Below are 22,900 nucleotides of genomic sequence, written 5' to 3' on the forward strand. Positions count from 1 at the left end.
AATAAAGACAGCTAGAGGCTAGAGTTTCACTGCAGCCTGTGCTGAACCTGCTGCCATTGTTGCCAAGTTCCACATCCTCCTCTCCCAGATGTCCTAGGATGTGGGCGGGGCAGAGGAGAGGGTCCGGTATCCCTTGCACTCAACTCCAGGGAAGGGTACAAGGACAGAAGGTGCCCATTCCCACACCTTTGATTGTTATTGTGGTGCAATTGTAAGCAAGCTGTCCTGGTTTCTCCTCCCTCCCGCTCCCTCCAGTGATATCAGCCCCAGGTTATCTTACTTTTCTTTGCTGTCTCTCAGTGTTTGTGAGCATAATAAAACTTAATGGATTGAGGAGAAAAGGCTCTTTATTCATTCAGCACACAGTGGTTAGCGGGGGTGTAGTTTACAGGGGAGTACATGCAACGACGGGGACAGCTTGGTAAGGAACAACACACAAGTCTCACATTACTGTGGGTCATTGATAAAACTAGTTTTCAAAGCCTCATGGAGACGCAGTGCCCTTCAATGTGCTCTTTTTATTGCCCTGGTGTCTGGCTGCTCAAAATTGGCTGCCAGGAGATCTTCCTCCACCCTCCCCCACCCCCACCCTGCTGGAAACTTTTCTTCCTTTGTTTCACAGATATTATGGAGCATGCAGCAACAACAATGGGGATATTGCTTTCACTGAGGTCTAACCTAGTAACAAACTATGCCAGTGGGCTTTTAAACATCTAAAGGGACATTCCAACACCATTCTGCACTTGCCCAGCCTGTGGCTGAACCACTCCTTACTACTGTCCAGGCTGCCTGTGTACCGTTTCATGAGCCATGGGAGCAAGGGGTAGGCTGGGTCTCCTAGGATCACTATTGGCATTTCAACATCACCAATGGCTATTTTGCTGCCTGGAAAGAAAGTTCCTGCTTGCAGCTTTCTGAACAGACCAGAGTTCCTAAAGAGGCGCACATCATGCACCTTTCCTGACCATCCCACGTCGACATCGGTGATCCACCAGGGCTTGCAACACCATTGAGAAGTATCCCTTTTGGTTTATGTACTCTTTGGTAAGGTGGTCTGGTGCCAAGATAGGGATATGTGTTCCGTCTATCGCCCCACCGCAGTTAGGGAACTCTATAGCAGCAAAGCCATCCACTATGTCCTGCACGTTTCCCAGAGTCAATACCCTTCTTAGCAGAAGTCTATTGATTGCCCTGGCAAGTTGGATCACAACAGACCCCACTGTAGATTTACCCACTCTGAATTGATTCCCCACTGACCAGTAGCAGTCTGGCATTTCAAGCTTCCAAAGAGCTATCGCCACTCACTTCTCAACTGTCAGAGCAACTCTCATTTTAGTATTGCTGCGCTTCAGGGCTGGGGAAAGCTCTTCACACAGGTCCATGAAAAATGGCCTTATGCATTCGAAAGTTCTGCGGCCACTGCTCATCATCCTATAGCTGGATAACTATATGGTCCCACCAGTCAGTGTGTGTTTCCTGGGCACAGAAGCGGCGCTCCACCATGTCAAGGTGATGCACGACTGTCACCAGCATCTGTGAATTGCTCCACGCCATGGCTTCAAGCAGGCCTGCTTCCGTGGCATCACATTGTTCCCTGCGGCGACTTCTGCTTTGGCTGAGCAAATACTGCAAGATAAGGCATGAGGTGTTTGTAATGCTCACAACCACAGTGTACAGATGAGTGGGGTCCACGCTTGCCGTGCTATAGCTTAGGAAACTCAGCATAACCCAGGCTTAGGAAAAAAGGTGTGAAAAAGGCTTGGTTTGTTTGCCGTTGATTTCAGGGAGGGAAGGAGTGAAGTAAGTGTATCATGGGAGACCAATGCCATGTTCCCATAACCATCCGTGCAAATGTTTTGGTCCCATGAGGCACAGCAAGCCCAACCCAACATTCCACTCGGCTCTATGCACTGTGGGATAGCTACCCACAGTGCAGAGCTCCATGAGTCGATGCAAGCCCTGCCAGTTACGATGTGCTCCGCCAACACAATTAGCATAGTGGGGACCCACAAAATCAACGTGTTTAGATCGGAGTTTCAATGTCAACTTAAATAAAATTCACCTAATTTTGTAGTGTAGACATACCCACAGTGTCTACACTACAGCTTTCCTCCAATTGATGCAAGTGCCCTACTACACCGACATAATTACTCCAGCTCAGGCATAAGGCTTACATTGATGCAGTTACGGCAATGTAGTGTCTGTGTAGATACTGTGTTCCTTACATCGCCTTTTGGCTGTCCTCCTGCCCCCCTGTCCTCCCGCTCCCCTGGAGAACTGGGTGGCCTGGACCCCACTTCTGGCTGGATCTGGGGTGAGAAGCCCCAAGCAGTTTCCTCCCACTCCTGGCAGGGAACAGGGAGTGGGGCGGGGGTACAGCCACCAGGAGTCCAGGAACCTGTGGGGCAGCTGGGCACCCTGCAGGGACCTTCGAGAGGAGCTGAGACTGGGCTCTCAGCTCCCCACACTGCCCTTCTTAGGTCAGTGGAAGTGTTCCTGGTAAGGACGCATACCACCAACCCAAGGAGGGTAGTGTAGACATGCACCACTGCAGTAATTACTGGGGTGGCTGTAAGTCAACTTAATATAGGTTGACTTAGGTTTGCAGTGTAGACATACCTTAGATTTAGATATGTTGGGAGACATTCTCATCCCAAGTCTGGCCAGTGGACATTAGATAAAGGGTCTGGAATAGTGTAAGGGGACTTTAAAACTGAGAACTCTTCTGGCATAGGAATAGAGGAAGACAACGCCAGGCTGTCTTCTGAGGACACCCTCAAAAGACTTAGTAGAAAGTGGGTATGCGGCAAAGTTACGAGCCCAACATGCCCCCTCCTGTCTGGATTCAGTGTTGCAGCAACTTTGACTCAGGTTCCCTCACTGTCCTTTGGCCTACTCCAGTTTACAGTCCAGCCTCTTCTAGGGCTACAGAGACCTTTACCAAAATCCTATAGTAGCAATACAAAAACCAAACCTTCTGCCTGGCTGGGCTCACCTGGCTGCCATTTTATCACCAACATGCCTCCACTGCTTTACACTGTCCTGTGCTTCAACCTACCCCACAATCCAGGGGCTCTTCTCAGAGCATGACAGCAGAGTTTCTCTCTATCTGCAGCCCCTTTCTTTTTTCATAGCAAAGCAGACTTGACTGAATAATCTATGGCTACCACTAACTATAATTCCTCAATATTTAACAGTTTAGATTCTCTCGCTCTGCCCTGTCTTTTTCAGGTAATATAACAATGCCTTTTTAATAATACCCCAGTTCCCCAATGTTTTTAATTTGTTACCTCAAGTCATTTGAATTCTTCAGAAAGCTTTTCCCTTTTATCAAAATCCTTACATACCTGTACGAGATGATCAATTGTTTCTTCCACCTTACATAGCATGCATAGTCCATCCTTGTGTCTATTTATTAAAATAATAGGTTTTTGTTTAAGCCATGTTACAATGGCCAGTTAGTACTCTCAACAAAAGCACTTCCTTAGTCCTATCAAGGCCTTGAAGTATGTTGCTATCCTCAACTCTAGGGCATAATTAAAAAAAAAATTATCTTCCACTTTTTTCCCATTAATCCAATTTGTTTGCCATTCCTGTTTTACATTTTTCTGTACTAGGCTTTTGAATTCCTGTTTACTCAAGGCTATTTATGTGTCAATCCTTCTGTTTTTTTACAGTGTTTTTAGCTGCTTTGTCTGTCATTTTATTCCTTGTTATCCCAATATGCACTGGGATCCAAGCTAATGCTACATGTATTCTTATCTGTTATTAGAAATATAATTTCATTGATTAAATCACTTCTGCATACTGACACCCTTTTTATTCACCATAAGGCCTGAAACTGAATCCAAAAAAATGACCACCACTGCTGGGCATACCTCCCAGATCCAATTTAATGCTAGCATTATTGGTACTAGTTCAGCTGTCATGACAGCTATATAATTGGATATTCTTTTAGATGTACTAATTCCCAGTTTTGGTATACAATATGCTGTCTCCACTCTGTTTTTCTTTTGTGGACCCATCTGTATATATCTGACAAAACTAATTCCACTTTTCATCTACACAATGGTACACTTCATTTTTAATACCTACTTATCTCTTTTTTCCCTTACATTTATAAAAGGATTATAAATCCATGTTTAAACATGCAGCTTTCCACCCATAAGTGATCTTCCCAGGACTAAAAATTCTGACTTTGTTCAGCTTTTCCTTGTCTTTCATCTTCTGCATCTACACTTGAACTCAGATGGTATGTGGAGTTCTAACATTATGTGCTATAGTTTGCCTAAAGAAAGCCAAACAATCCTCATATTTGTTTGCTATTTTCATCACTGCAGTTCCCATTAACTTTGGCCAGGAAAGTTATGTTCAGTAGTTTTCAGGTGTAGCGTAACTGACATTTCACTAGAATCTGTGTAGCGCACATATAGGTGTTGTAATAAAATGCACCACACGCAATATGCAGTGCCTGGGCTTGTATTAAATCTACCTTTTTAAGTCCTAATTTTGCTTATGGCTGCCCAGCACTTTGGCCGGCCATAGTCACTAACTAAGGCTACGTTTTAGTCACGGGTATTTTTAGTAACAGTTATGGACAGCTCATGGGCAGTAAACAAAAATTCACATCCCATGATCTCTTCATGACTTGTACTATATACCTCTGGCTATAACTTGGGGGGGCAGGGGGCAGTCCAGGGGCAAGCTCCTGGGTGGACGCTTGACCCGGCAGCTCTGCGTGCTGCCTCCACCCTGAGCGCCGGCTCTGCAGCTCCCATTGGCTAGGAACCATGGCCAATGGGAGCTGCGGGGACAGTGCCTGCAGGCAGAGGCAGCACGCAGAGGTGCCTGGCCACACCTCTGCCTAAGAGCTGAAGGAGGGGGATGTCACCCCTTCTGGGGAGCCCCCCAAGGTAAGTGCTGCCCAGAGCCCTCACCCCCTCCTGCACCCTAACCTCCAGCCCTGAGCCCGCCACCCAAACTCCTGCTGTTGCTGGGGAAGAGAGGGGTGGCCCAAGACTGCCCCAGCAGCGGCCTGTGTGGCTGGCCTTGGAGCCACCCCAACTGCTCAGGAGGCCTTGGGGTCAGCCACACTGGCCGCTGCAGAAGTCACAGAGGACCCAGAAGGTCACAGAATCCGTGACCTCTGTGACAAACTCGTAGCCTTATCAATAGCTGGTCTGATTAAGGCTTTGTATACTATCAACAGTGTTTTTTAACTGTTCCCCCCAGTTAGTCCCAGGAAGACTTTTAAGCAGGTTAATCCTTCCTGTACATTTATCTTTAACATAGTTTATATTATCTTTCCAAGGTAATTTAGTGATCAAATATTACCCCTAAGAATTTAAACCCTTTAATTATTTCTTTTGTTCTCTCTACAGTTAGAGGTTACATTCCTTTGTAGATTTCCTTTTTGTAAAGAAAAGTCCTTTGGCCTTAGCAATGGAGAACTTGAAACCCCATGCATTTCCCCAGTCACAGGTCTCACATAGCACTTTGTTGATCCTCTTTTCTGCCACCTGAATATTCCTGCTCCCAACGCACAGAGTACAATCATCTGCGAATAAAGTGACACCTATCCCGCACTTATTGTCTTGAGAGTTCATTTATCATAATATTAAATAAGATTGGGTGGTAACATTTCCTGGCCGTGTACCATTTTTAATATACATATTCAACATTAAACTTTCCCCAACTCTGCATGGTGCTTTTACTCAATTCTGTAATCCACCCATACATTCTTCCCCTTATCCATAGTGCACCTATTTTATACAACAAGACTTCCCTTCACAGCATGTTATATGTCTTTTCAATATCTAACGAGACAGCTATCATGAAACCTTTGTGCCTCATACTTTTTTGTATTTCAGTTTCTAATTTAATAATGTGATCAATGGTGCATTTTCTTCTCCTAAAACCATTCTGCACTTACCTATAATGCCACTGTTTTCCAAATAGGAAACCAATCTTGCATTCACCGTTCTCTCCATAATTTTATCCAGAAAGGATGTAAGGACAATTGGGCTAAAGGCATCCATTTCTGTGGATAGTTTGCCCGGTTTTCATATTGGAATTAATACTACGTGTTTCCACCCTAGCGGTCCTTTTCCCCCATATACTGTTATGTGATTCCAAGAGAACCCTCAAACTGCTTTCAGAGATATAATTAAACATTATGTTGCATATATTATTTTTATCTGGGATTTATTCTTGCTAATATCAATAACTTTCTCAAATTTCCAGATGCAAAAGCATTTAGTCAGTGCAGTATCTTCATGTTTACCATAACTACATAATAGATCAGGATGCACTCCTCAATGAATTGTCTTAATCTCATGGAAAACTTCACTTTGATTTTCATCATTACTTAGCCCTGGGAAAGTTTCTCATTATCAGAAATTCTAGCTATGTTGTCAGTCGCAGTCAGACCTGGGATATGACTCAGTCTGAATTCCATTAATTTTTCTAATTTGCCTGTATATTTCTGATGTCTTAGTATCTTTATTTATCCGCCAACCGTGCTTCCTCCAACTTTCTTTCTTTGATGTTTATTTAATAATTCTTTGTGCAATTGCCTTGCTTCTTTTATACTTCATTAGATCTTTGCTATTCATTGTACTTTTCACTTTTTGTAGGCTTGTTCCTTTCTTTAATTGCCATTTTACACTCCTCATTCACCACGGAAGTGAGTTTTTAGTTTTGAGTACTTCAGTATTTTAGGTATGACTACAGTAGCTGCTGCTATTAATCCCTTTATTATATTATCATTGCAGCTTCCTGTGTCATCACTCACACAAAGATTATTCCCAAATACATTCCCTCAGTACATTTACATGTAAATATTTCCTAATTAGCTTTCTTAAAATTCTAGGTGGATAATTTTACATTGCCTTCAAACTCATCTTGCCCTTGAAAAGTAATAAGTATATGGAAATGATCACACCCCATTCTTTCTTCTTTATATATTTCCCAGTTGCATTTACTTACCATATCTGCTGTTATATTTACCAGGTCTAAACAGAAAACATTACCAATTGCTGCATTAAATCTAGTGGTGGGGCCATCATTTAAAACTACTGAATTGGTTTCATCAATGAACTTTTCAAAATATGCACCATTTTTATGAGCTGTTTTACTTCCCCCACAATTTTTATGACTATTTAGGTCACCACATATAATATATGATTTAGCATTCTTCACTATTTCTTGTAGCTCCAAGTTTTCTAATTTCCCCCCACAGGCCCTGAGTTCCTGTTACCGGGGGGTGCTCGACCCCAGATCCGTCCCAGACCCTGCCCCTACTCCACCCCCACCCTGCCCCTTCCCACTCCTCCTCTGCCCCTTCCCACCCTGCCCTCACCCCACCTCTTACCTCCCTGTCCCCCCACAGTGCCTCCTGCATGCTGCTGAACAGCTGATCGGTGGTGAGCGGGAGGGAAGGAAAGGCGCTGATCAGCAGGGCTGCCGGTGGGCAGGAGACGCTGGGGGGGAGGGGAGGAGCTGATTAGTGGAGCTGCCAGTGGGTGCTGAGCACCCACTATTTTTTTCCTGTGGGTGCTCCAGTCCTAGTTTTTGGTTTTGCCTAAAGTCAATATACCCTGGAATTTTAAAAGCAAGCTTTTTAGCCTGCCATGTTTCCTGTATACATATATCTGGTTTAGTTTTCATTTCCAGTACTTTTTTAGTTCTTAACCATATGCTATCAAATTGCACATTCCAACAGAAGACTGTGATCCCCAATGGTCATATTTCTCCATTAATCTCATTCAAAATTGCATGAATATGTTCCATTGACAAATTGCTAATATACAAGTATTTTTCTGTTGCTCTTGCTATAATTTTCATTTTTTCTGATTTTTTCCCTGTTTGTGATGTACAATTTATCACTTCTATCATGAAAGCAATAAACCCTTATTTTGTCACTCCTAGTATATTATTGCCTATTCCTTTCACAGTGTTTATCATATTCTTTACAGAATAAGGCTATGTCTACTGGTCCCCTTTTCATTTGCTGATTTTCTCTTCCATCTCTACTTGATGCTCTGAGAGGCTCCTTACAGCTTGTGCAAAAGATACGTTATTAATATTTTTTTGTCTTTTGTGTCTCTTTAGCTTGTCTTGCTCCAATACACCTCTATACGCTGGACTGTGATTACCACTGCAATTACTACATTAAACTCTGCCCCTTCTATATTTTTTTCATATGAGTGCTCTTCCTCACATTTCCGTTTACAAACAGTTGCTATGTGCCCATACCATTGGCACTTATAACACCTTAAGGGAGAGGGGCTATATGACTTGGTTCTGAATAGCTGAACCCTTAGGGCAGGTCTACCCTACAGAATTACTTTGGTATAACTACATCTCTCAGGGGTGTGAAAAATCCACACACCCCCCCAAGCAACATAGTTACACTGACCTAAACTTCTGTGTAGGCAGTACTGTCAGCGGGAGAGCTTCTCCTGCTGACATAGCTACTACCTGTAACAGAGGTGGATTAACTATGCCGATGGGAGAGCTCTCTCTCATCAGCATAGTGCAACTTCATCCTCAGCTGTGCTTTCCCCCCCCTCCCCCCCGCATTGTCCCTCTCCAACAGACTCTTTTTTCAGTTTCCAGAGTGACTTCATATGGGGTCAGAAAATTCCCCACCTCCCTTTAGCCCAGCCCCTTTCTGTTCTGAATGTCCTGTTTACAGTAGCCACCCAGTTCCTTTGCCAGCTCGGACTAGTGGTCATTTAAGTGTGGCCCATCCTCAAGATGCAGCCAGATAGCATAACTGGCCGTGCTGGCCCACATTAACCTATTCAGGGCCTATGTGGGGTACACACCTGGCTAGAGTGAGAGGAACCTGTCAGAGATAGGAACAAGTGGAGCCATGGTGCACAGAGCTACAAAAAGTCTAGGCAGCACTACGACCCATCAGTAATCGATGACAGGCTGCCATAATGTAGACAGCCCTCCAGGGCTTTGGGAGTCATCCATTCAGGGAGCAGAAACAATACTACCTGACTTATTTGACTGATTACCCAGCCCAAAAAATAGCCAGAGTGTACAGTTCAAAAGTAGTCCATTGGCTCAAAGACAGTTGCCTAAACAACTAATTGAATTACTTGTATTTTATTGGTTTATTATTCAATCTGTTTGCAGATAATTCTCAAAACAAAAAGGCTACAAATAAATTGTCTGCTGCAAATAGTTTTCCCAGCTCTAACGGTCAGAACTTTCTCTGAGAGTCGACAGAATGAGGCTGTGATTATGATGATTTTTTATCTTAAAAGTTACAAAGGTATTCAAAATCTGAATTATGTCCATTGCAAAATGAAAAGGATATTTGGACAGCCCTTCAAAATTGCACAATATATGGGAGATGTAAATAGGAACTAATCCAAAGTCCATTCTATTGACTTCAATTTGGCCCCTTAACAGCTCCTTAATAATCATTATTCCAACTTTACAGTTTGCACATCTGTGTATAGTTAAGAAAAAAGCAGCCCTGCCAACATTAAATGAATCAAACAACCATGACACTTACTGGGCTAGATTCTCTATTGGTTTTACACTGGTGCAGCTCCATTGGTTGCAGTCCCACTATATCTTTGATACTAGAGTAAGCAAAGCTGTACATATATGCTCCAATAGTGGATGATACTGATGCTAGGACACAGCTTTGTTTTGTGTGGCACCTATCTAGGTCCTATACTTTCTAATTTTAATATTGGGCTGATTTTATACTTTCCATAATCCGCAATAAGAGCCATGTTAGCTCTTGCATTTCTGATATAAAAGGAGTAAACTCTTCCTCTTCAAGGTGTTTTCTAATTAGTCTTGATATATTTATCAAAAAACTTTAAATCAGAGACCATCTTTTATGTTGCATTTGCTACCTTACCCCAAAGGGACCCCAATCTGGACTGAAGTCTTGGGATGCTACCATGATAAATAAAATAACATTGCAATTTGCCTTAAACTCCTCAAGATCAGCTTTTCATCCATTTGCCACTGCAATGGAGAAGGATTGAGACTCCAGAACAAATAACGTGTGTAATGTTTCCTCAAAAGTTAATGAAACCAGAAAAGCCTTGCCTGTCATTGTTTGCTAAAATATCAAATATTTCAGAAAAATGTAATATGCTAGTTTTGTATTTTTAAATGTCAGTGTTCAGTAGCAAATGTCATCTTTTCAGTAAGGAACAAGAGCTTTGCAATATCAATGAAACTACAGAGAACTTCTGGATATGAATTTGACCCACCTGTGGTTCATTCTTCATACAGATAGAGATTTTTGTTAGGAAAAGTAAAGGTAGTTTGAGCCAGGGCTTTTGTCAGCCACCTCCTGAACTTTAACCTCCACCCTAATACACAAAGACAGATTTTGAAATGAAAGAGCCCCTTTTATGGCACAAAGGCATCTCATCTCAAGCACTTGTAGGCGTTGAACCTGTTGTCTCCTTATCTCCCATGCTTCTGCAACAACCAGCATTGCACTGCACACAGCAGACTTTTAAGACTCAGTGACATTGGCTTAATTTACACAACCCCTGAGATGTTATTCTACACTCTTCCAGCATTCCCCAGTTTTGACTGTATCTCATCTTCAAGCTTGCAGTCTTCCATAACCCACCTGCCATTGTACCTGAACTGGTAAGGCTGGCTTAGTTTCACTTAATTAATCTCTATGTCCAGTTTCCCTGTGGCACCTCTACTGATCCATGTGACCTCAATCATGCTCATTTTCATCCCATGCCAGTTTAGCTGGTCATATCACTGGTTTACTATCACTAGGTGTCCTTTTGAGGATGCCCTTATTGCTATGTCAGCTGCAGATAACAGCTTCTCACAGTTTCCCAGTGGGATCCTCCTGCTGACACAGTCCATCAATATGATAAACAGGAGCAGACTTAGGGCTGTCCCTGGGTGCGGTCCAGCTTTCGCTTCAAAGAGACTTCTTGTTCCAAAAACCACATTCAGATAGATCACTGTTGTAGGTGATCTAAATAGGGCATTTCAATAGTTATTAAATCTTTCATACTTCCTCAGCATTAGTGTGAGTGTCCTTTGGTCCACTTTATTGTATGCCTTTTCCAGATCTCTAAAAGCCTTTAACCTATCCTGCTGGTGTTCGAGCTGCTTCTCTATCCCTTGCCATATTATAAACATGGCATCTGTGGTTCCTCATCTTTTCCTAAAGCTGAACTGGTCTTGTTTGAGGAGGGGTGCCACCATTCTCCTTATTCTAGCTTCTAGGATACTTCCAGTATCATCATCCTATGCAACAATAGCTTTATCCCTTGAGATAGTTTCCACATTCATGGATGCTTCCCTTCTTATGAATTGGAACCAATTCCTGAAGGACAGGTGCAAGTCTATCTATCCATATGGCTTTAACCACTCTGATCATCCATTTTATGCCTCTCTTGCCCAAGACTTTCACCAAGTCCCCTGTCACTTCATCAGGTCCCATTCTTCATTTCCTGGAGCATTTATTTCTCTAACCAAAAAATAATACATTCAATTCTGTGATTGTTAGTATTGTATTTTTGAATTGTGTTTGGTAGTGATTTGTAAAATTCCTTGCTCATGCTTTATAAATAAATGCAATAAAAAAAAAAGATACCAGCTACACAATGGCCTCTGATTTGTTGTAATTACTTATATTTACTAGGGTCCAAGTGTTAAGAGAAGACTCCTTCTTATACTTGGAAGCATACAAGCTCTCTAATTTGTAGATCATAAGGATGGTATGTATCAATGGTCCAGACACCTGAGAAGAATATTTTTAGTTTTGTTAATAGCCGTTATAATTTCTAATGTTCTTGTCAATTTGTTCATTTTAAAAAGTAATTGATAAGGAAGGGATGTGCTACACATTAATTAATCCTACTGATGGTAAACCATGAAAAGTAAAGGAGGTTTGTGTCTATGTCACTGCAAGCAGCATTGCTGCAGGGTTGCAAGGGTCTGGAAAATTGCTGTTCATCTATTGTACCAGCCTTAAAACCAAATTCTACTCTCAGGAAGAAAAATGTGCCAAAGACAAATTTAGTCAGATCTCAGTGCATCACAGAGGTTTGGAATGTTTTCAAAGGCCTTACCTCTTAATTTCCCCAGATCTCTGTTTACAGGTGAGACTCGTGGAAGCCTACGGATCTGCACTTCTGCCAAAAACATTCAGTGTTTAACCCATACTGATGGCTGTGTACAGGTTTCTCTGTACATATTTTTGTTCCTTCAGCATTCCTGTTCTTGCTTTCAAAAACAAAGAACTAGACTGTTGGATGTTCCATTACTTGAAAAAACTGACCATATTACCCTCCAGAAACAATATTTTTTAAAGCGCATAATTACGGATGTTTTGAAACCCCAGGAACCCAACCTCTTATCCACTCTACTAGGAGTCAGCACATTTAGGACTGAATCTTCAGCTGTGATGGAGCAGAGCCCAGCATAACTAAGACAAAAGCAAAGTGACTCTAAACCACTTTCCTGACTCACTTACTCCCCAAATCTGGGGAGAGGTTAGGGCCAAACCTTTCCACACCACAAGTTAAAGCAGCCTAGAACTGCTGTAACTTACATTGGGTTGTAATGGCTCAAGTGGCACAAAGAGACTTTAGCAAGGATCTGGCCTCTAATTTCTGGTCCCACTCTTACGCGGACTTCCTGTGTGAAGTGTGACAAGTCACTAAGCCTCACTTTACAGGAGGCACTAAATAGCTGCATGCCTCCATTATGCCTACTTAGAATCATACTTCTCCTCTACTTCAGCCTCATCTCCTTTACATACGAGCTCTCTCATTCAAACCAACCTCCTTTTTCCCCTTAAATGGTTATGCTTCACCCTCCAACTGTGAAGTCTTGTGCGCTCTAGTGAACACACACTTACTGTTTTATGTCCCAACAGAAAGAAATCAAAGTCTCCCAGCTTCACTAGAGAAAATTCTTAAAGGTACAGCAAGTGCAGTGCCAGAGCCCTCAACAGAAACCAGTTTAGAGCATGTTCATTTTGGTACCAAAAAAGCAGCTGTATTTATTTGAAGAAAAAGAAAAGACAGTTAACTATGCAAAAACCCAAATGCTTTGATCAAAGGCACAGACACTTCCTGCTTTTCTAGGACAGAGATTTGTTTATAGCTGATCTCTCCTACCCACTGTACTCTCTGACTTCTCAAGAAAGCAAACCTTGTATTTAAAACCCTACTCCTTTCAGGTCACTTTCTGCCAGTGACTTGTCAGTCTGTCAATCATTCCAGGTCCTGCCACCCCGTACATATTTATATAGAAAAAGCAGTCCCAGCCCGTATCCATTCCTGGTATAGATTAGGAGTTTACTCTCCCCACTTTTAAGATCACATGAGGACTTATCCCCCAGTGAACTGGTGATAGGCTACCACTTGTGTGCCTTTCTTCTCACAAGAAGCGAATCACAGCACTGTATAGTAATCTCAATAAGTTCAGAGAGGAACACCTGAAGTAGTTAATAGACAGTATGCCACAGATCTAGGGTGACCATATTTCCCAAAGAGAAAATGGGACACCCGCAGCCAGTTGCCCGATTCCCCCTTTGCCGTCCCCACCGCAAGACTGTTGCCCGTGGCTAGAACCCTGCAAGGGAGGAGGGGGAGCCTCAGGAGACTGTCTGCTGGTCGCTGGAACCCTGCGGCTCCCCCACCCCCATGCTGGAACACTGCCTCCCCTCCCCAGCTCTGCCTCCAAACTGTGAGGCGGGAAGGGCTGGTATCTCTGCTCACCCCCCCCCACATTCCTCCACACTGCACCCCACTTTTTTGACAAAAGTGGGCATTTGTCCCATTTGATCTTGCAACTGATAAAGTTAGCAAGAGCAAACAGAACAAATGCCTCCTTTTGGCTGGGGGGGGAGTCAGGACAGCTGGGACAGAGCTTAAAAAAGGGACTGTCCCGGTCAAAACAGGATGTATGGTCACCCTACACAGATCTGTGGATTTCATGGAGGGTAATATTCAGCGAGGATGTGGGGATGGAGAAGAACCACAAGGGTGGGCCATGGTAAAATGAATGCTGGTGAAAATGGTGGATGGTGGGATTAAAATGAATTAAGGTCTCTTTATGTAAAACAGGTTTCTGTACAGATTGTCAGTTTAAAATGGACAGACACCTTAACTGGACTGTCCAGACAATCCTTGTACTGTTTAAGACAGGTCAGTTTGTCAGTTTATTATTAATTACCGTTGTCATTGTTTGTATTTAAGTAGTCCCTCCAGCCAGGTTCGGGACACATTGTACTAGGTGCTGCACAGATATATAGCAAAAGATAATCCCTACCTCAAAGAGCACACAACCTTAAAGACAAAACACAAGACAAATGGGTGGAGGGTTGAATGGGTAACAGGACAGCGTAATAGTAAATCATGTACGTTTTGCATAGACCAACTGGGTGCACAATACATCGGTACAATAAGATGATCAATATCAGTAATCTCTGCTCATCACCTGCTTAGCTGTTATCACATGGCTGTGTTCTGTAGGCATCATGGGAGAAGTGACCCTTTAAGCGGATCTGAAAGGGATAAAAAAAAAAACAGTTACTTACTTTCTCGTAACTGTTGTTCTTTGAGATGTATTGTTCACGTCCATTCCATATTAATGTGGAATGGACGTGAACAAGCACTCGAAGTAGTAGTGGTATTTACAGATTTTAAACAGCATTCCCCCCCACCCCTCAGACACAAAAGGCAATGTGATTGCAACTAAAATAAAAAGGCTTAATTTGTCAGTACTCTTTGAAATTCAGCATGCAAATGTCATTGACAAAAATGGGGAAGCTACAAAAAATATCCTCCCTCCTTTCCCTAAAAATTTTGGGGAAATAAAATTACGAGATTCAAATCCCACTTGTATGCGCTCTGAGAAAACATGAAAATTAAGGGCCAGATTCTGCCAGGCTTATACGTGAACCCCAGTTAGGCTCTTTGAGGGTCTACTTGCCATGCCAAACAGGGTTGGCATAAAAGTGCCCCTCTGCATCTAGAGATGAGGAGAAATAAAAAGGATCTTGGGGCGTGGTCATAGTTACTAAAAGATTCAGCAACAGATCCAGCAGAAGAGAAATGTATAAAATATTGGCCCATAAATTGATAGGTGCCAGTTTGGAGAATAATACTTTTTTTAAATAAAAATAAAGATCAACATGATTAAATTCATTAAAATTATTTCTTTGTTTTCAGATCATTACAAATGTATCTTCTGTACATTTTAGTAATGTAGCCACAAAAAGAAAGTCAGAAATGCATAGAGTAGCGGTGTTTTACATTAATACAAAAAAGACAAGTGATCCTGGTTCTCCCCTGCCTGGCACCATCTGTAGTCATGCAAAATGAGGGCAGGGTGCAGAATAGTAGCATTCTCATATTATCTAGGACACCCATCACCACAGGGCTTGAGACAACTAATAGAATAGAACTGAAACATAACACACCCCAAAAAAACAAACAGTGTAGTTCAATACATGAGAATGATTCAAAGAAATACCAGCTAAGAAGAACATGAAACAGTATTGACCATCTAGTAGAAGGATTCCACAATTGTGCACAGGTGTATATTGATGGAAACAGCATTCCACGTTCACTAGGGCTTTGTCCATGTTGTAGTAGGAGGACAAAACCTCTCCGTGAGCCATTTCTAAAAGGTATATACATATATAATGCCAAATGACTTCAATTCAAATACTGTTATGTTTTCCTAAATATAGAGACTTCAAGGGAAAAAAACCACATCTTTGACATGGGAGGAATGTTCAAACTGAATAAATGAACTTTTCCTATTTTGAATAAAAGTTAATGTCATTTACTTGGTTCATGATATACCGACTGAGAAGTGAGAGACACAGGAAAGAATGTGATTAAATAGTTTCATTTGGCACACTGTTTAAGTATTCAGCCTTGATGATAATGCTCTCAAAGACAATCAATCACTGATTTTAATTTGCTTTATTGTGTTCCAGCCAGACAAAGAAAAAAGTGAATTAAATGTAGAAGTTGTTTAGCCATTCCCTTGCATTCTAAAATAACCCAGATGGAACATACCACATAAGCTAGTGTTACTAAAATGTGAAATTAAGCAATAAGACTTAAGCAGTGTATTTTTAGGGCTTATTAATATAAAGATAGATGAAAGGGAAAAAGGAGTCATCTCATCTCATTCACCTGTTTATTGTATATCTCAAGTGCAGTAGGTGGTCAATAATGACATTCATTTATATAGTGGTATAAGTGTGAGAGGAGCTACATAAAACAAGAGTGACACCTTTCTGCCATGAAACTTACAGTCAAAGGGGAGACATAAAACAGATTGTGTGTGGGTGGGAGAAGAGAGATCACAATTGAGGAGAACAAGGGAAGAAAGATTCCTGGAAGAGTTAGGTTTGAAGGAGGAAAATGCAGACAAGAAATGGGAGACTAATTTAAAAGCAGTGAGCTGCACTATAGACTGTATGAAGCTCAGACTGGAAGAAGACAACAAGGATCTGGGAAAGGGTTCAGAACAGGATGTTGTAGTGACTAGACTGGGTTAACTCACTGGAATGCTGTGGTTTGCCAGATTATGACAAGCTGTAGGCTTGATAAGTAAATTCATCTACTGCCTTTACAGTTTGCCTATTCAACACAATGTCCACTTGCTTTCTGTTTTTGTTAGTCATGTCAATGTACAAGCATTTTGTTTGTGTTGCATTCAGGAAGAGTCCATATTCCTCTCTAACTGTTCTGAGAGACTCCAACATTTGTTGCATTGCACTGGCAATTGTAGCAAAGAGTAATGTGTCATCAGTCTACTGGAGGTCAGTTAAGAAGTGTCTACCAATGGAAATCCCAGCTCCTTCCACTTTGTCAGAAGGTTTCAAGGCTTGTCCCATAATAAATTCTGTGTATATATTTATTTAAAAACCTTGGGACAAAATGCACCCTTGTTTCACATCCTGCCCAGTGGGAAACCATTCACTGTTACTTACTTACCGCAGTTGATACTGTGGTGTGTTGGTGATGGTAGAGACTTGTGACGAGTTCAATGAGATGCTCTGGAATCCCCATGTCAGCCAGTATCCTCCAAAGACGATTGTGCTAGACAGGATCAAATGCTTTTCAATAGTTAATGAAGCACATGGTCAGTGTGTGACTGCCCTCTGCATTTGTCAATGACGTGACGGATATTCCTGATTTGGTCATGTGTGCCTCAGTCCCCTCTGAAACCGGCTTGCTGTGGTGCTAGTTCTGATTCTGTCTTTCTGTCGATCAGAGCTTTGCTCCTGAGTGATATCAGAGAGATGGTCTGATAGTTAACAGACTGTGTTAGGTCTCCCTTTTTGGGCAAGGACAGAAAAATTCCCTTTGGCCAGTCATCTGGCCAATTTCTAGTCATCCATATATCGTTACAAATTTTCCACGTAATATCAGGACCACATTTGCCAGTTGCTTTTAACTGATCTGTCGGCAAGTTATCTATTCTTGGTGCTTTCCCAGGCCTCATTGTCATGATAGCAAGAGCCATGTGCTTTTGCATGATTGATGGCTTTGGCTCCAGATTCTCTTGTCCATTTTCTTGTATTATGAGTGGCTCTGGTGAGGCTGGCGGACTGGCAGAGTAATCTCTCCACTTGTGTTTAATATCATGACCCTCAGTGAGGACTCTGCCCTCATGCTCATGTTTGATTATAGGGAAAACCTTTTGTTGAGAAGTCTCACAACTGTGAACATACCTTTTGTATTATTTACTCTTTATAGTTCTCAAGTTCCATGCATTTTGCCCTTATATATTTGCTCATCTTCTCTCATCTGCCTTTGAATCTGTCTGCTCAGTTCCATATATTCTCTCCTACATTCTTTTGTCTCCAAGTCATTCTCCGTCACTCTACCTCGTTTTTCTGTCAGCTAAAACACTTGCTCAGTAAACCATGATGCAATCGGACACTGACTTTTTGGAATGTGTGCTTTGGCAGCCTCAAGCATTATAGTTTTCATTTTACTCTAAGGTTTGTTGGGGTTATTCTCTTCTTTCACCTGTGCCAATGCTCAACGCCATTCTGGACAAAAGTTTTGTTGATTCTGGACAAGTCCAAATGCAGTGAACCTGTTGAATGTCATATCTTTTTTACATTTTAATTTGATGTTTGAGGTGAACAGCTGTTTGCAGATTATGGATCAGACACCCAGGAAAGTCTTTGTCCATTGGACACTTGATCTCCAATGTTGCTGTATCATTACAGAGTCAATATGGTTCTTTGTTATACCATCAGGCAGACGAATTTAATTATCTGGGCTCACATAAGTCCGATCAAGGAGACTGTTCCAAATGAAATGGGAAGATGAGTAGGGATTGCTTGCTCAGCTGTGACCTCCCTTAAAGTGTAGAAAAACATCTGAAAATGTACAAAGGTGTGAGTGGTGAAAGCCTAACTTTCTCCTTAACAATTTATAGATATGAAGTGGGGAAAGTTAATGCTGCTGACAAGAAGAAAATTGAAGCTTTTGAAATGTGGTGCTGGTGAAGACTCTTGGGTATCTGCTGGACAAAAAAAAAAAAAGATGAATGCCTGTATTAGAAATATTATTAGAAAAAAAGCAGACCTTGGTGTTGGAAATCAACAGATGCAATCTTATGTGCTTTACTCACATTCTGCATAGATATGGAAATTACAGGGAGAAAGTTACTGTGACCGGGGTGCCTTGATGGGCCACACTGAGAATGCCACACTCAGGGAAGATGGCAAGAAATAGGGCAGACAATCCCCCCCAAACTGATGATTTATTCTCTAATTAAATTCACCAAGCCATTAACAAAACAGCTTCTGTAAAACCACACTGGTTAACAAGAAGCCAAACACAGTCCTCTTAAAGCATTCCAGCCCTTTGCTTCCATTAGAGAGCCAAGTCTAATATAGTGAGGGGTTACTGAAAACCTAATTCACCATATGTGAGGTTCACCAATTCCAGAGGACCAATCACTTATCCCCAGATCATTATGAGTCTCAGATCTCACCCAATAATCACGCTAATGTCAATCCTTTAGTAACTAAAACTAAAGGATTATTAATAAAAGGAAAAAGAAAGAAGAGAGTTGTAGTTAAAGATCAACATCAAATGGTTAAAGATTAACATACATATGAGTGACTTCCAGTGTTCATAGTTCAGGATAGTTCGCAGCAGTGATGGAATAAACTGCTAGCTTTTAAAAGTCTCTCTGGAATTATCACAACAGGTCAGAATACAAAGGCAGCTTAGATATAAAGTATATTATAGTCTTTCGTGCATTTTCCAGGTTATTCCAAATAATAATTTGAAAGATCATAGACTCACAGAATATCAGGGTTGGAAGGGACCTCAGGAGGTCATCTAGTTCAACCCCCTGCTCAAAGCAGGACCAATCCCCAACTAAATCATCCCAGCCAGGGCTTTGTCAAGCCTCACCTGATTCCACCACCTCCCTAGGTAATGCATTCCAGTCTTTCACCACCCTCCTAGTGAAAAAGCTTTTCCTAATATCCAACCTAAACCTCCCCCACTGCAACTTGAGACCATTACTACTTGTTCTGTCATCTGCTATCACTGAGAACAGTCTAGATCCATCCTCTTTGGAACCCCCTTTCAGGTAGTTGAAAACAGCTATCAAATCCCCCCTCATTCTTCTCTTCCACAGACTAAACATCCCCAGTTCCCTCAGCCTCTCCTCATAACTCATGTGTTCCAGTCCACTAATCATTTTTGTTGCCCTCCGCTGGACTCTTTCCAATTTTTCCACATCCTTCTTGTAGTATGGGGCCCATACTGGACACAGTACTCCAGATGAGGCCTCACCAATGTCGAATAGAGGGGAAAGATCACGTCCCTCGATCTGCTGGCAATGCCCCTACTTATACAGCCCAAAATGCCATTGGCCTTCTTGGCAACAAGGGCACACTGTTGACTCTTATCCAGATTCTTGTTCATTGTAACCTCTAGGTCCTTTTCTGCAGAACGGCTGCCTAACCATTCGGTTCCTAGTCTGTAGCGGTGCATGGGATTCTTCCGTCCTAAGCGCAGGACTCTGCACTTGTCCTTGTTGAACCTCATATTTCTTTTGGCCCAATCCTCTAATTTCTCTAGGGCCCTCTGTATCCTATTCCTACCCTCCAGCGTATCTACCACTCCTCCCTGTTTAGTGTCATCTGAAAACTTGCTGAGGGTGCAATCCACACCATCCTCCAGATCATTAAAGAAGATATTGAACAAAACCAGCCCCAGGACCGACCCTTGGGGCACTCCACTTGATACCGGCTGCCAACTAGACATGGAGCCATTGATCACTACCTGTTGAGCCCGACAATCTAGCCAGCTTTCTATCCACCTTATAGTCCATTCATCCAGCCCATACTTCTTTAACTTGCTGAGAAGAATACTGTGCGAGACTGTGTCAAAAGCTTTGCTAAAGTCAAAGAACAATACGCCCACTGCTTTCCCCTCATCCACAGAGCCAGTTATCTCGTCATAGAAGGCAATTAGATTAGTCAGGCATGACTTGCCCCTGGTGAATCCATGCTGACTGTTCCTGATCACTTTCCTCTCCTCTAAGTGCTTCAGAATTGATTCCTTGAGGACCTGCTCCATGATTTTTCCAGGGACTGAGGTGAGGCTGACTGGCCTGTAGTTCCCAGGATCCTCCTCCTTCCCTTTTTTAAAGATGGGCACTACATTAGCCTTTTCCAGTCGTCCGGGACCTCCCGCGATCACCATGAGTTTTCAAAGATAATAGCCAATGGCTCTGCAATCTCATCCGCCAACTCCTTTAGCACTCTCCATCTTATGACTTATACTCAGGGGTGCATTAGGGTTTTGTGGGGCATCTGGGTCTAAGCAAGTGGGGGCCCCTCCCCACTCTTTCCACCTGCCAGGTGCCCCCCATGCTGGGCTGGCGGAGCGGGGCAATCCCCCCGCCCCTGCTTCCTGGCTAGAGCGCAGGCAGAGTGGGTCAGGGTGTGGGGGTGCCCACTCTTCCAGAGGCCCCCAATTGGCCAGGGCTCCTGGGCACGGGCCCTGTTGGCCCAGTGGCTAATCCACCATTGCTTATACTTTCCCTGTTCAAAGTTTAAGCAGGCTAGAGATGGCAAGATCAGGCCTGAGGTTTCACTTTTATAGCTCTTTAGCAGGCTGACAAGCCCGCACACAGCAGGGCCTTCCCTGGAAAAAAAATAGGTAATTTGGACCTTTGCTTGTAAATTAATCTTCTATTTCCTATGCATACACAGATAAACTAGTTCAGGGGTGGCCAACCTGAGCCTGAGAAGGAGCCAGAATTTACCAGTGTACATTGCCAAAGAGCCACAGTAATATGTCAGGAGAGCGCCGCCCCCCACCGTCAGCTCCCCTGCCCTCAGCGCCTCCCGCCCTCTGGCAGCCCCACCGATCAGCACCTCCCTCTCCTTCCCCACACCTCCCAATCAGCTGTTTTGTGGCATGCAGGAGGCTCTGGGAGAGAAGGGGAGGAGCGAGGGCACGGCAGGCTCAGGGGTGGGGGTGGGAAGGCGTGGAGTGGGGGCAGGGCCTGTGGCAAAGCCAGGGGTTGAGCAGTGAGCACCCCCTTGGCACATTGGAAAGTTGGCGCCTATAGCTCCAGCCCCAGAGTCGGTGCTTATACAAGGAGCCGCGTATTAACTTCTGAAGAGCCGCATGTGGCTCTGGAGCCACAGGTTGGCCACCCCTGAACTCTAGTTACACTCATTCACATAAAATGATTAACCATAGGTACCAGCTTCCTCCGGGACCAGCAGGTGCTCAATCCCCTGCTCCACCCCAGGCCCTGCCCCCACCCAACCCCTTCCCACCTCTTCCTGCCCCTGCTCTGCCCCAGGCCCCACCCCCACCCTTTCCCCTAAATCCCCACCCCACCTCTTCCCACCCAGTTCTGCCCCCTCCCCTGAGCATGCCCAGTCCCCGCTCCTCCCACAGCCTCCTGCACTTCACGAAACAGCTGATTGCAGTGGGCAGTAGGCACTGGGAGGGAGGGGGAAGGAGATGATCAGCAGGGCTGCTGGTGGATGGGAGGCACTTGGGGGGAGGGTGGAGCTGGCTGCCAGTAAGTGTTAAGTGGAGCACTCATGAGTCGGCACCTATGCAATTAATAATTAATTATAACAGAGATAGTTAAGCTGAAGACAATGTAGAAATTATTAGTTTCCTGAAGTATCTTACATCTTTGATCTTAAGGTTAACTGGACATAGTCACATACACAATTAAGGCAATTAAGACATGAAAGGGAATTAGCATCTACAAACTAATCTGGTTACATTGTTAAACTTCTAGTAAGATACAGGTAAACACAAATAAACACACTTTGCATCTACCCTTGATTTCCATTACTATGAATGAATGAGTTTGATTGCTAGTCTAGTACATCTCTCTGAAATTCACAAACAAGTATATTGCCTTGATAGCAATTGTAATGCCTCCCATTAAGTTGTTATGGGTCATACACACGTTGGCTGGTCTGTCAGTGTCACAGTTACTATGGAAGAAATGGTGGAGGGTCATTGTAGTAGGCATGACCAGTGAGGAGATGGATGGATGGTGTGCAGCAGATAACTGGAAGGCTAGCTGATGAGTGCTCAAAGTCAGCAATGGATCATGAAGGCTTCAGAAAGTTCTGGTATGACACTTATATTCAGACATAAATAATAATAATGGGTTTACTTTAGGCTTGAACAATGACTGATGCAAAACATACAGTTGCTAGTTGATCAGTGAAACAGATCTTACCATATATTTTGTCATTTTTAAAAACCTAAACCTTTTAAATGATTGTAACAGGTGGTGTTTGCTGGTAGCATCATCTAGTAGTTAGGGGTTTAGGCCTCTGCTTTCCATGACTCTAATCTTTCCCCTTAGGCCACTGTCA

At 43.0% G+C, this 22,900-nt stretch overlaps 1 protein-coding gene across 2 annotated transcripts in view; it reads right to left on the reverse strand.

The window, feature by feature from the left end:
* The window catches only part of NKAIN3 (sodium/potassium transporting ATPase interacting 3), a 664,031-nt gene that overhangs the window by 560,531 nt on the left and 80,600 nt on the right, over positions 1-22,900 (reverse strand). The window contains exons 3-4 of one of the 2 annotated variants that reach the window (XM_073331052.1): positions 16,992-18,534; positions 14,473-14,539 (exon numbers count right to left, since the gene is read on the reverse strand). In XM_073331052.1, coding sequence (XP_073187153.1) covers positions 14,473-14,514 — 42 coding nt within the window. In that variant the 5' untranslated portion in view covers positions 14,515-14,539; positions 16,992-18,534. The remainder of the gene's footprint in view (positions 1-14,472; positions 14,540-16,991; positions 18,535-22,900) is intronic. The other variant, XM_073331053.1, reaches the window with a different exon arrangement.

The sequence above is a fragment of the Lepidochelys kempii genome, chromosome 2, assembly GCF_965140265.1.
Source record: "Lepidochelys kempii isolate rLepKem1 chromosome 2, rLepKem1.hap2, whole genome shotgun sequence".
Classification (NCBI taxonomy): Eukaryota; Metazoa; Chordata; order Testudines; family Cheloniidae; genus Lepidochelys; species Lepidochelys kempii.